General features: G+C 41.7%; 1 protein-coding gene across 2 annotated transcripts in view; it reads left to right on the top strand.

Moving 5' to 3' along the window:
* Positions 1 to 14,714, top strand: part of GABRR3 (gamma-aminobutyric acid type A receptor subunit rho3) — a 55,486-nt gene that overhangs the window by 17,764 nt on the left and 23,008 nt on the right. For both annotated transcript variants that reach the window (XM_037744881.1, XM_017546208.2), the window contains exons 3-6: positions 3,793 to 3,860; positions 9,002 to 9,225; positions 12,566 to 12,648; positions 13,697 to 13,837. In XM_037744881.1, the coding sequence (XP_037600809.1) occupies positions 3,793 to 3,860; positions 9,002 to 9,225; positions 12,566 to 12,648; positions 13,697 to 13,837 (516 nt within the window). The remainder of the gene's footprint in view (positions 1 to 3,792; positions 3,861 to 9,001; positions 9,226 to 12,565; positions 12,649 to 13,696; positions 13,838 to 14,714) is intronic.

The raw sequence follows: 14,714 nt of genomic DNA, 5'->3' as shown, positions 1-14,714 counted from the left end.
ACCACACACACACACCACACACACACACCACACACACACCACACACACACCACACACACACACACACACACACACACACACTCTCCCTCTCTTTCCCGCGTGGCGGCGCAGGCCTGTGACCCCGGCTGCCCCGAGGCTGACGTCAGCCGTCGCCTGGCCCCGGAAGGCGGGAGCTGCCTCCAGCCTGAGGGAGACCCCGTCTCAAAAGAAGGAAATGAGGCCAGACAGCACCCGGGCGCACATTTTCCGTGCACACGGGAGAGCTCCCCCTCACCAGAAACGGTTGAATCCGGAGGACGAAGGCAGACACCGCAGGCACTTCCGGAAGCCCGCTCCGCGTAACCCGCTGCGTTTAACCCCGTCTAGATCAGCCCCCGGCCGCCCTCGGGCCCGGCACCCGGGCAGCGGTGGCACAGGTGTCACTGGAGGGCACCTGTCCGTCCCCAGGCGTGCACACGGTCGTCAGCCGCTCGGATCTACTTACAAGTCGGGGGCACTAACTGCAGGTTGCGCTCTGCTTTTTTTTTTTTTTTCAGTAAGTGATGAGAAGCACTGTATCTTTTTCTTTTCCTTTTTTAAACAGAAGATTGGACTGATCATCTAAATGTACGTAGGATTGGGAGTACTGGCTTGCAGTCCTAAGGGACAGCTTTATATTTTTGCTTAATTGCAGCACCGTTAACGTTTATGTTATGCCATTTGCTGACTACCAACTAGGTTCAGTAATTGTATTTTGTCTCGTCCTCAAACGAGTCTCCAAGGTGTTACTAGACAAATGTTAGAGATCAGGTAGACTGAGCTTAGAGAGGTACTTACTCTCCTCTACCTCACGTTTGTGGGACTGGTGTCAAACCCAGCCTATGCGACTTTAATGCAAGAACTTCATTCAGGACATTCTGTCACTCCTTTCCAAATTTCTTATTCCCTTGGAGTTCTGGAATGATTGGGAAGATTTACCCAATATGAAATACCAGGTAGAGCCATGACAAAGAAATTTTCGTGAATTGTTATTTTGATTATTTTACTAATTCAAGAAAAAAGGCACATCCACATAAAAAGCAGCAGAGCAGAACCCTATGAAGGAATAAGAGTGAGCTGTTCCCAAGTTAATGCTTAATCAAAATTACCGTTAAACATTATTTAAGAATTGTCATAACTCGGTCAGGTGCAGTGGCTCATGCCTGTAATCCCAGCACTTTGGGAGTCCAAGGCAGGCAGGTCACCTGAGGTCAGGAGTTTGAGACCAGCTTGGCCAACATGGTGAAACACTGTCTCTACTAAAAATGCAAAATTAGCTGTGCATGGTGGCACATGCCCCTAATCCCAGCTACTTGGGAGGCTGAGGCACAAGAATCGCTGGAACCCAGGAGGCAGAGGTTGCAGTGAGCCAAGATCGTGCCGCTACTCTCCAGTCTGGGCAACAGAGTGAAACTTTGTCTCAAAAAAAAAATGTCAAAATTAGTGCTATAAGATATATAGTAATTGATCCAACATGGCAGGAGGAAGATAGTAGTTAACATGCAACTGAGGCCCTCGGCACCCTGCTCCATTTCTCCCAAAACTCCTACTCGAACTTTCCGGAAGTTTCTGAGAGCCTGGACAGGCGGGCACGCCCCCACTCCCAGCCCCCTCTGTTTATCCCTGCCAGCCTGCAGTCCTGGCTGCCTCCAAGCTGGAGGTGGGGCCTTTGGCCTGGCGGGGCCGAGAGTCGGTCCCCTCCCCCTCATTCTGATTTTCCTCTCCCCAAAGGCAAGCACGAGGAGCGGCAGGATGAGCACGGATTCGTCTCCCGCTGCTTCACCCGGAAATACACGCTGCCCCCTGGTGTGGACCCCACCCAGGTCTCCTCCTCCCTGTCCCCTGAGGGCACACTGACCGTGGAGGCTCCCATGCCCAAGCCAGCCACGGAGTCCAACGAGATCACCATCCCCGTCACCTTCGAGTCGCGGGCCCAGCTTGGGGGCCCAGAAGCTGCGAAACCCGACCAGTCTGCAGCCAAGTAAAAGCCTTAGCCCAGATGCCCACCCGTGCCACCTCCACTGGCCATGCCCCCCCACCTGTGTGTTCTTTTGATACGTTTATCTTCTGTTTTTCTCAAATAAAGTTCGAAGCAACCCCCCCAAAAAAAAAAAAGAAAAGATGCAACTGAGGTATGCCAGAAACCTGAGGCAGGAATATATTTGCATGTCAGCTCTGTGCCTGGCCAATCGAAACCCTTCAAAGTTAAAAAAAAAAAAAAAAAAAATGACGTTGAGGGCATGGACTTGAGGAACCCAAAAAGGGAATTTGTTAATAAAGTGAAGGTGATATCAGTTAATTACTGGGGGAATTACAGAAAAGGTATAAGGACTGGCAAGACATACCTTGGGTTTCTAAATGGATATTGTATTATGCATGTAAAGGGCTGTTGAATTATATGGGTACCTGTCCCATGCACCATATCCAGGCGTTACCTATCCACAGCCTCAGTAAGGAAGCTTTGTCACCTAGGCTGGAGTGCAGTGGCACAATCTCGGCTCACTGCAGCCTCTGCCTCCTGCATTCAAGCGATTCTTGTGCCTCAGCCTTCCGAGTAGCTGCGATTACAGGTACACACCACCATACCAGGCTAAATTTTTGTATTTTTAGTAGAGATGGGCTTTCACCAATGTTGGTCAGCTGGTCTTGAACTCCTGGCCTCAAGTAACCTGCCCACCTCAGCCTCCCAAAGTGCTGGGATAACAGACGTGAGCCACCATGCCCAGCCTAAATCTTTGAATCTTGATTAAAACAACCAGCCTGGATCCATTTAGGCAGGATTTATATTTTCTCAATCATAATTGAAAGCATTTTTTTAAACAAAGGACTATATAGACAATAAGGTTTAATTGAGAATGGCTTATATGGAAAGAGAACATATGAAAGACTGCCTATATAAATATAGGAATTATTTTAACACATAAGTACATAAAATTCCCATTGCAAAACTGAATGTTGATGTTACCAGTTTCATCTTGCACTGGAAGTGATGAAATCATTTGTTAGGTGTAACTAGGAAGCATCAGTCTAGTCTGGATTCTCTTGGCTGGTCATTCAGGTTTTCTGGGCCCATGAACCTGATTCTGGGCGAGTCACCTGTACGAGTGTCAGCAGCTCTCTGTCTGAAATTGCTCCAATTCTGAGTCCGTATGTTCTTCCCAAATGCAGCCTGTGGTTGCGGCTGATCTGCAAAGGGGCATTTCCGAAGCTGATCTGTGGTGTCCCTGTGTAGCACTGCACTTTCAATCTCAATAAAATTTCCCCTGTGTTCCTCTACTCCACCAACCACGGCACGAATGGAAAAGGCTGATTTTTTTTGACAGCAGAGAAAAGGTTCCTAAATTGCCCAGTGTCAAGGATTCTATGACACTCCCTGACTGTAAGATATGACCATTACCATGTAGAATACCTAATTCTACATACTGTTAGATGTGTTTTCAGAATTGTTTTCCTTTTTAAATCATTAGTAGCTAAAAAGAATAAAATTTTTTTTTTAAAAAAACTGGAGACACCACTTTTATACTATAGAAGGAAAATATTGACATATTCCCAAGCAAATGAGTAATGATTATTGGAATTCCTTTTATTTACACAAGTGCCTTTGTTATACTAATTGAGTATATAATAACTGATTCAATAAATAATGGAGAAATGTGTTGTTTAAAAAAACTTTAATTCATTTGCTGTCCAAGAGCATTAATCTTTTTTATTTTGAATGGTTTTAAAATAATTATAATGCATTTCTCAGCATATTACCCATTCTTCTTTCTGAAGGGTCCCCAGTGCCAGTAGGTATAGATGTCCATGTTGAAAGCATTGACAGCATTTCAGAGACTAACATGGTAAGTTTCTTCATGGGATATTGTTGTTCTCAGCAGTGTCAAAATCACTAGTGTTTTAATATATCATTTAAATTATGTATGTTATTTATGTCCCCTACTTTGCTTAATAATAGAGTCGTGATTGCTGTGCTGTCTTCTATCCACTTCATTCTACCCTCGATTATAATTCACTTTCCTTATTGACTCTTCTATTTTCCTTCTAATGGTTTTCCAGTGGTGGAACACTGTAGAACATCATGATATATTTACCTGTGTAGCAAGAATTGAGAATAATTGTCTAAAAAGAAGGATGACCATACTGTATGTGCGATACAAAATCCCAATCATGAGTCCTTACCCATAAAACAACAAACAGTTGAACCAACATTGACAGACTGCTTTCACATATGTCAAATGATATTAATTTTGCTTATCTGAAGACAACCAGCAGCAAAGGACAAAGGATTATTCATGGGACTAAAAATTTAATTAAAATTTTGTCTGTTTCCTTATATTTTTCCAGAAATCTAAGAGACTGACATTATTTAATTTTGCAATGAAACATCTGTATTTTCATAGAGGAGTATTTTGTTCAATGAAATATCCATAAACTTGAAACTGATCCCTTATCTTCAACCCTCCTGTTAGCTGTTTCTGTTTTTTATGACACAGTGCATGCCTTGCTTTTTTGTTTCTTCTTCCCATCCCTTAACCACTTTAGCTGTTTTTATGTTTTAATATTATCAACTGTAATTTTCCATCTCATTTTCTCTTCCCAGTTTAATACCACCTTCCTTGTTTACATAATTATCAGAGCCAAGTGATTTTAGGTTTTTCAAGTTTTTTGCTCTAAGAAAGAATAGTTAATACCATGGCTAGCTCATATATCCAAGCACCTACATATCTATTTTCAGATGTATTTCCTTTTTACTTACTCTTGTTCCGTTAATTTGTTAATGTAGTTTCAGAGTTTGGTTGAGCCCCCTTCAGTTTGTTTTTCTATCCCAAATAAAGAGTTTCTTTTTCGCTTCAAAATTTCAACATCCGTGTCCTTTTTGTCTTAGTCTGTGTTACTATAAAGGAATACCTGAGGCTGGGTAGTTTATAAAGAAAAGAGGTTTGCTTGGCTCCTGGTTCTGCAGGCTGTACAAGAAGCATATCACTACCATCTGCTCCTGGTGAGGGCCTCAGGAAGCTTCTACTCATGGTGGAAGGTGAATAGGAGTAGGCATCACATGGCAAGAGGAGGAATGGGGGTGGGAGAGATACTAGGTTCTTTCAACAACCAGCTCCTAGTGGCAGGGTGAGGAAGAAAGGGGACTGTCGTGGGAAATAATTGAGAACTTATTCATTACTAAGAAGATGGCTCCAAGCTATTCCTGAAGGATCTGTCCCCAAGAGCCAAATACCTCCTGATATGGTTTCAGTCTGTGTCCCCACCCAAATCTCATGTTGACATGTTGAGGGAGGGACCTTGTGGGAGGTGATTGCATCATGGGGGCGGTTTCCCCCATGCTGTTCTTGTGATAGTAAGAGAGTTCTTATGAGATCTGATGGTTTACAAGTAACAGTTTCCCCTGCACGTGTTCTGTCTCTCTATCTCTGGCTGCTTGTGAAGAAGGTGCTTGCTTCCACTTTGCTTTCCACCGTGATTGTAAGTTTCCTGAGGCTTCCCCAGCCATGGAGAACTGTGAGTCAATTAAACCTCTTTTCTTTATTAATTACTGAGTCTCAGGTAGTTCTTTATAGCAGTGTGAAAATGAACTAATACACCTCCCATCAAGCCCCATCTCCAACACTGGGGGTCAAATTTCAACACAAGATTTGGAAGGAACAAACATTCAAACTTTATCACTTGTTCTTACCTAATGGCTATGTGTCCTTATATTTAAATTGCTTTTTCCATCTCATTTAATTCTCCTCATCTGCTGTCTTCTCCATCATCTTCTTTAGATCCACCTCTTTTGTTCTCTGTCAATACTACACCACCTTCACGTGTTAATGACAAAGGCCCTAACTGGAACCTACTAGTAAGATGCAGCTTATGAATATGTTTTGGTTTGGTTTCAGTTTTGGATTTGGTTTAAATTTTAGGTTTTTTTTCTCCATTCTGCCAAAAGTATTAAACAATTTAATGTTTGGGCCAGGAGCAGTGGCGCACGCCTGTTTTCCCAGCACCTTGGGAGGCCACGGCGGGCAGATCATTTGAGGTCAGGAGTTCAAGACCAGCCTGACCAACATGGTGAAACCCTGTTTCTACTAAAAATACAACAATTAGCTGGGCATGGTGGCACATGCCTGTAGTTCCAGCTACTCAGTAGGCCAGGCAGGAAAATTGCGTGAACCTGGGAGCTGGAGGTTATAGTGAACCAAGATTGCACCCCTGCACTTCAGCCTGGGTGACAAAGTGAGACTGTCTCAAAAAAAAAAGGAGAAAAATCAATGTTTGAGTGTCTTTAGATAGGGCCTGTCCCCTCCAGGTTGTCCTGGAAGCCGTGCTTGCTTTTCTTCTCTCGATTCAGCCTGCTTCTTTGACTAAAGTTGCCACTTGGTCCTTGGAGTCATTAGAAATTGCAACTCTTATCCGGATGCTTATTATCCTCTGCTTTCTACTTTAAAGATGGCAGTCTGCCTTTCTGTTTGTTTTTCTAATAAAACCAACAGAGTACCTCTTCCATTAATTGGGAGAAGTTATTTTCTTTTCAAACTTCATTTTCCATCTGAAAAGATTTAGTTTGTTGTTCATGCAATCTACTCATTTGCTGGCTATTTTTCTGTATATGAATCCTTGAATTTCATTCCATTTTCTAGAATATTTTACATGTGTATTCTTAGAAACCTTTCAAAAGCTTTTATATATGCTTTGGAATAAGTATTGTTGATACATAAATTGTAGCAAATATAGTAATTTTCAGAGTGTTACATTTTAAAATTTAGATTCTATGTATTATTTTTGTAATAATGCAAATACCACAATTAAAGATAAAATGAGAGAGACAGAAAGTGAACAAACACGGATCTGCTAACGGAGCAGGGCCTAGAAAACATCAGTCACTAAAATCAAATCATCTTTTCATCTGTATCCTTAATTCATATTTTAATTTTTAGCGATTCCTCCAAATCACTAACTGAAAGAAGTGTAGGACACATAAAAGTTCTAAAAGGTCTAAGCACAATCTTCTGTGACCCATTACACCTTGTTTCAGTCTGTGAACTCTCAGCTAATGGTCTGCCTAGTCCTTCTCATTATCTAATTCAATGTTTATTTCAATTCAACATAGGTCTTAAACATTCGTTTTGCCACTCTACACCAGAAGGGAATATCACTCGTAGGACTCACTACTCAAAGAAGACTGGTTTATAAGATTCTGATCCTTTCCTACCCAAAGTCAGCCCCTGCTGGTACTTCCACCAAGCCTGTTGTGCTCTGAGAACAAGCTTTAATTTCCCCTGTCCTGGCATCTTATTGAAGTCATTTCTGAACGACCCCGTTTGCATCTAAAATCCTTATTGTCTCTAACCAGCAGCACCCAAAACTGGATATCATCTTTACTCCCTGAATAAGGTTAGCTTTGCTAGTCTGTAACAGATAAAACTGGACTGGATTCACATGCCCAGTGTGAAAATGCTTTCTCATTGTCAGTGACTCACCCTTTTTCCCTAGTGTATGTTTGGTTGGTTGGTTTTGCTTCTCATTTATCATGTTTCTGCTCTCTCTTGTCCACCCTAACTTCACTTTCGATCCGTCTAAGTTTTCTCTCATTCGCCTTCCAGAATGCTGTTCGGCTTGCTCCTGGTGATTGATAGTGCCGGCAAGTAATGACTTGCTGTATCACAAACACGCACCCACGTCTGCTATTTGACTCCATAAACTCCGATGTTTGCCTAGTGACCTTCAGATCAGACCAAGCATCTAATACTAAGTATATGCTTATTAAGGCACTCTATGCAGTAACCCACACAAGTCCCTGTATTATGTTAACGAATGAATCATTCTGTTTATTTGCCCTCACCCTAATCCAAAATTACGCATGGCTAATGTTCCCTGATTAACCCAGAGCCGTAAATCAATATAGCTCTATTCCGAACCTAGAACAAACTAGCTCATAATTAATTGGTGACTCATTCAGAGTTTACTGAAATGTATCCTTTGTATAATAAATGCCAAAGTCCTAGCATATGCACTAGTTCGAGAAAAATTTGATTATCATTGGAAAATAAAAAATAGAAGTAAGCAGTTGTGAAATAGTAAGAAGTTATTGTGGTTGTCCAACAGACAACAATTTGGATGAAGCTAGGGGAGTTTCTATTCAAACAACCAAATATTTGGAACGTCTAAGAGCCACACAAAACTCATATTATTAACTGAATAAACTTTTTTTCTACTGTAATGCTAGTCCAGTTTTTTCCTCTCATCAATACATTCTTACAATATAAGAATAAACATTAACAATTCAAATCCCTGAGCCATACTGAATCAGAATCTCTGGGAACTAGCTTCTGGGAAATGTGCCATTTCTACAAACTTCAAAAATTATTCTTTGCACACTAAACTTGGAGAACCACCATTTTACAATATGCTTTCTGTCTCTCAAGCTGAGGACAATTCCTGATTCTGTCCCAGGACTTCTGTCAGCTTGCTTTACATGAGTAGCTCTAATAAACACTTGATCCACATTTTTGTGGGACTATAGTTTATTCGATTTGGGAAAACTTCTTTAACAAAAGGAACATGAGCATCAATACAAAAATCAATTTTAAAAGTGAATATTTATTTATAATGAAAAAAGGAATGACGATAAAATAATGGACAGTAAAATAGTAAAGTTTCAGGTTCCTTTCTTCTGAGATCTCTTTAGACGATTTACCGGAATGCTTGCACAGAAATGCTGCCCATTTATAACCTGGTTCCCTTTCCGCAACTTGAATATTCTATTATAGCTCCCAGAAATTCTCAACATTCACCAGAGTTCATGTGAAAGAGAAGCGGAAGGCATAACCTCCTTAGCTTCATCCTAGATCTACCTGAACCTACAGTGTTAGCCATTCACTTGTAAGTCATTAACACCCATGAGAATGAGTCCTGGGACTAACAGTGTTGAGTGGTCATCCTGAACCATATTCCTACTGGTTTTGATTGGTCTCTTCTTCTCTCTGTCTAGGACTTCACAATGACTTTTTATCTCAGGCATTACTGGAAAGACGAGAGGCTCTCCTTTCCTAGTGCAGTAAACAAAAGCATGACATTTGATCATAGATTGATCCGAAAGATCTGGGTGCCTGATATCTTTTTTGTCCACTCTAAAAGATCCTTCATCCATGATACAACTATGGAGAATATCATGCTGCGTGTACACCCTGATGGAAACGTCCTCCTGAGTCTCAGGTAAGGAGAGCTGCCTATTGCCTTTGGCCTTCCTGTACTGCCACTGTCTGAACCAAAACTGATGACTCTCACTTCAGGTGAAACTCACAATGTTGCTGTCTAATGTTTCTAGAGATTGGGACACAAGCATATGATGTGATTTTCCCCAGTTCTAACATCCAGATTAAAATAAAAATGATTTGCTGTTCTGACTATAACCACTCTGGGTATACGTTGGTTGGACAGATAGTGAAGCTGAATTATGGAAATCCTAAAATCTGGCACACAATTTTATAGGCAAACAAGCCTGCTTTTCCTCCTCACCAACTCCATGTGAATGCTGCACCCCACCAAGCAGTTTTGGAACTTTGGATTAGTTATACAATTTTTCTTAATTGTCTCCTTTATTTTTCATGGGAAATCACAGCTATCATTCAAGCTAATACCAATTTGCTTTCTTTTACTTTGCTTTTAATTTAAAATGTGCGTTCCAACACTTTGCTGTAACAGCTCCTCCTTTTAAATGTTCCGTATTTTCTTTTAGTCACGAGTCCTGTGCATGTTGAGTGGGTTATCACAGGTAATTACTATAAATGTTTGGTAAACCCAAGCAACTCAGCTTTTTTTAATGTCCTCTAACCTTAGAAACATTCTAAAGTAGGCTGAACAAATGATAGATATCCCTGACCTAACTTCTGGAAACTGTGAAGCTTATCAAAAAAAAAAAAAAAAAAAAAAAAAAAAAAAAAAAGGAAAGGAAGGAAGGAGAGAAAGAAAAGGATCCTTGCAGATGTGATTAAGTTAAGGATCTTGAAATAGGCTAGAAGTTATCCTGGATTTTCTAGGTAGGACTTAAATGCAGTCTTAAGTATTCTTATAATAGAAAGGCAGAGGAAAATTTCATGCATACAGAAAAAGGGAAGACAATGTAAGCCAAAAAATGCTGGCAGCCACCAGAAGCCATAGGACACATGGATTTTCCCCCAGAGCTGCTAAGAGAAGGGCCTTTATGACACTTCAATTTCAGCCCCATGATACTGATTTCAGAGTTCTGGCCTCCAGATCTGTGAGAGAATAAATTTCTATTGTATTAAACTACCAAATATGTAGTAATTTGTTATAGCAGCAATAGGAATCTTATGTAGATTCTTTTTGCTCGTTAAAACACCTCAGCTCAGAGCTGTTGCCAGGCATTGTATATGTGCTGTCAATTTTTTTTTAAATGCAATTAAAGGAAAATATCACTTTCAATGTTTTTTTTTTTCGGGGGGGTGTGGTAGGGAAGAACAGGGTCTCACTGTGTCATCCAGGCTGGGGTACAGTGACACAGTCTCAGCTCACTGCAGCCTCTGCCTTCTGGGTTCAAGTGATTCTCCTGCCTCAGCCTCCCCTGAGTAGCTGAGATTACAGGCATCCACCACCATGCCCAGCTAATTTTTACATTTTTAGTAGAGACGAGATTTCACCATGTTGGCCAGGCTGGTCTCGAACTCCCGACCTCAAGTGATCTGTCCACCTCGGCCTCCCAAAGTGCTGGGGTTACAGGTGTGAGCCACCATGCCTGGCCTCAATAGGACTTTTAAATCAGGAGTAGCATAGGACTCATAGGTACTGGAGTCAAGCCTCAGTAGGAATCAGGAGCAGAACGGCACTATCTGGACAAAGAATCACCCATTTTAAATTAATTTTGGTGGGGGGAGTAATGAATTAACTCAGTCGATTTTTCTTACCCTGCACTTTCCAGAAAATATTTGGCCATTGCCAGGCTCCTGTGGGGTAACCTCTAACCCCTTGGAATATCCTAACTGATGAGAGTATCTTTGTTTACTTGGGGGCTGGGGACTGAGCCCGATAGTTTCTGCTAACAATGTGATTTTTAGTGGAGGCTTTGAGCCACTGGATATCAGCTTGACCTCTGGAAGGGCTGGAGACTAAGGTCAGCCATGTGGGTTGGCAGTCAGTACTATGTGGCTGCTCTCAATTAAAAGCATGGATATCAAGGCTTGGGTGAGCTTCCTTGGTTGGTGATGTCCCAAGGGTGTTGTCACATATCATTGCTGAGAGAATTAAGCACCATCCATATAACTCCATTAGGAGAGGACAACTGGAAATGTGTTCCTGGTCTCTGCTGGACTCTGCCCTGTGCTCCTTTTCTACTGTTGGTTTTCATCTGTGTCTTTCCATTATTATATAGGTAGCCAAGACTACAACAGCTTTGCTAGGTTCTGCAAGTCCTTCTAGTGAATCACTGACCCTGAGAGTGGTGTTGGAGATCCTCTAACACAGGAGGAACTCAAAATTTTTGTCAGCACAGCTCTTCCAGCCAACAGCAGAGCCAGTCCAAGCCCAGAGCCAGATCCCCTGGTTCTGGAATTGGTTCTGACACCACCTAGCCTCCTAGCCTCTTTGGTCATTAATTCATTCACATGTACTATGAAGGAAGTGGACTGAAACACCTCAGAGGGTCCCTTCTAGGTTTAAAGTACTAGGAATACACCAAAACGAATATGTTTTGTGACACAAAGTAATCCTTGGCTTGATGTTTTGTTGCATGACTATTGACAGTAGAATTAGTCCCCAGAAGATGAAATGGTCCTGCTCCTCTGATTAACTCAAGGGCACCACACGTAGGAACATCTGTTGCCTTTGTTTTTTGCAAACCTGCTCAGGGGCCTTTTATGAACCTTTGATCTGCTGTTGTGGGTTCCAAAATATCTACATTGAGGCAAGATCATAGTACAGCAGCCTCTGCCTGAAGCCAGGAAAATCTAGGAGGATATAAAATTTGAAAAAACAGTTCTTATCGGTATGCAAGCCTTTTGGCTTAATAGCACCTGAATTATGCATTGTACACATAGATCTATAACTAAGAGTGCTCCAGGCTTTTCACTCACTACTGGAAAGAGGGTTTCCTCAGGTAAACTTTTTTGTAAAGGAAACCTTTACCTACAGGTTTTTATTGCCACCATCCCAACCCTTTGTTACTATAGGCTATTTATATGGGAATCTTCCAGAAAGCAAAAAATATTCAAATCTATTTAAAAGTCTTCTCACTTTAAAGTGTGTTTTTCTAGAGACATCAGAGCCAGAAAATACAGAGGGGGCTGATCAGGAAATGATGAGCTCAGAAGCAGGTATGAGAGCTGAATTCATTCATTGAATCTGTGGCTTAAACAAATCATCTGCCCTCTAGAGTTTGCTTCCTTGCATATTGTTTGGACAGAAGGTAATACCACCCGTTTTGGATTATTCTTGAAAGGTACACAGAACAGGCAAACAATAAGAAAGTTTCAGTGTTGCATGCTCATTTGGCCAGATGGTGAAATGATCTGCAGTGTTCTTTTTCTCGTTCTTTTTGTAGGATAACGGTTTCTGCCATGTGCTTTATGGATTTCAGCAGGTTTCCTCTTGACACTCAAAATTGTTCTCTTGAACTGGAAAGCTGTAAGTCTCACTTCCTGGTGGAGTGAGTACATCATTTGAACACATCATCACATATTTACATGTAAATAAGCATGCTCTTAACAAGCATTTTAAAATCTTGATATATTTATCCAAAATCAAAACAGTTGTGGGTTTTTTTTTGTTTTTTGTGGGGGGTTTTTTGGTTTCTGTTTTTTGTGAAGGTTGTGATGGCAGTTTGTCTGTTAAAGAAGATTCGGGGGGAAAGTATTTTGATAATTGTGTATTCTGCAGCTTCCACAATAAAGGAACAGCTCCCTAAAAAGGTCTATTCTTGCTAATGTTACATAGATTGACACAGACTTTTCACATTTGGAAAGCTCTGGAATTAATGTTCCCAGATGAATCACAATCCTTCATTAGGTAGACTTGGATTCCGTAGAAAAATCTAGCTCTAGACATAGACACCCTTTATCAAAACCCATCACAGGGTTCTGAGCTGTCAATCACTTTTACCCATCAGCTATTTTTGATACAAGATCTTAAAAGCTGACTGCAGTTTTTGAAAATGTGTCTAAAATGCTGGGAATCTCAACAGATGTCTAGTCCACAAATGCTCCGCCCCAAATCCGTTAGAAACTTTTTGTACCACTATTTGACTTTAGAAAATTTCTTGTAAGATTGGCCCATTTTGGAATTTCATCCAAGGAAACAAAAAACAAAGAGGGACTAACAGGCTGGAGTCAGGCCTGTGACAGTGAGGGGATGCTATGGTGTCACTCTGAGGCCTGGCTTAATACTCTAAGAGAATGCACACAAATATGGGAGCAGCCATCTGGGGAGTTTTAGTTCATTGTGTGGGCACAAGATCCACACTATACTAGTCATCAGGGTCTAACTTTTAGAGATTCTTTTCCCTCTTCCTAAAAGTGTGTGTATGATCAGTTCATTGGCAATCATATTTTTGTCACCTGATATGTTACATGTCATTGGACTAGGCACTAGGGACATGGAGCCACATAAAACATGGCTATAGAACTCATCGAGCTTACAAGAACTTACTCCACTTACAAGGATTTTCATGTTTTAGATGCCTACAATGAGGACGACCTAATGCTGTATTGGAAACACGGAAACAAGTCCTTAAATACTGAAGATCATATTTCCCTTTCTCAGTTCTTCATTGAAGAGTTCAGTGCATCTAGTGGATTAGCTTTCTATAGCAGCACAGGTACAGCATTTTACATGGGTGATTCATCAGCATTTATTGGACATCTACTGTTTACAAAGCACCATAACCTGTGAAAAGACTGGAATCCAAGCGGGTGTCCCTTTGGCCAAGACCATCATTCCTGTCCTTCACAGGGAGCGACCTCCACCTTTCCACACCTCATTTATCTCCCCACCCCCAACCCCCGCCATGCAACCACCTCTAACAAGATGCCTTTCTTCCATCCTTGACTCCTCCAGTCTCAATACAGCAGACTGAGTAATCTCTTTGGAACATGAAGTTCAGAATTCTTTCCTGCTCTAAACTTTCCAGTGTCTTTCCATCACATTTACAACAAAATTGAAGTTTCTCAACGTGATCAGCCTCCTGCCTAACGTGGGACTCACCCACTCACCCTGCCCCTCACCACCTGCTACCCTCCTGACACAGGTCTTCTTGCTTGACCACCTCATTCCATCAGCAGGATCTCTGCCTGGCCATCTCTTCCCTCTGCCTGGAAAACTTTCCCCCAATATTCTCATGACCAGCTTCCCCACTTCAGTCAGTGCTCTGTTCAAATAGCTTCTCAAACAGTGCTTTCCTAACCAAACCAACCCTGTGTAAAACAGGATTCCTTTCTCACTGTTCCCCGCCTCCATGATCACAGCACCTACCATCACCTGAAGTATGCATTCATTTGACTGCTGTGTTGTCTGAGTGCCTCACCAGGACAGGGGTGGGGAATCTGTCTGCCTTGCTCACCATTTCTTCTGCAGCACCTGGAACGTGCTTGGCACATGATAGATGCTCAATAAAAACCAGCTGAATGAATCCATCCATAAAGTGCATTGTTGCCCCAAACAAAAAACCCATTCAAAATTGGGCCTATAAAGCACTC

Source organism: Cebus imitator, unplaced genomic scaffold (assembly GCF_001604975.1).
Source record: "Cebus imitator isolate Cc_AM_T3 unplaced genomic scaffold, Cebus_imitator-1.0 Scaffold188, whole genome shotgun sequence".
Classification (NCBI taxonomy): domain Eukaryota; kingdom Metazoa; phylum Chordata; class Mammalia; order Primates; family Cebidae; genus Cebus; species Cebus imitator.
Note: the sequence above shows the minus strand (reverse complement) of the source record. Positions and strands in the feature narration are given on the sequence as shown.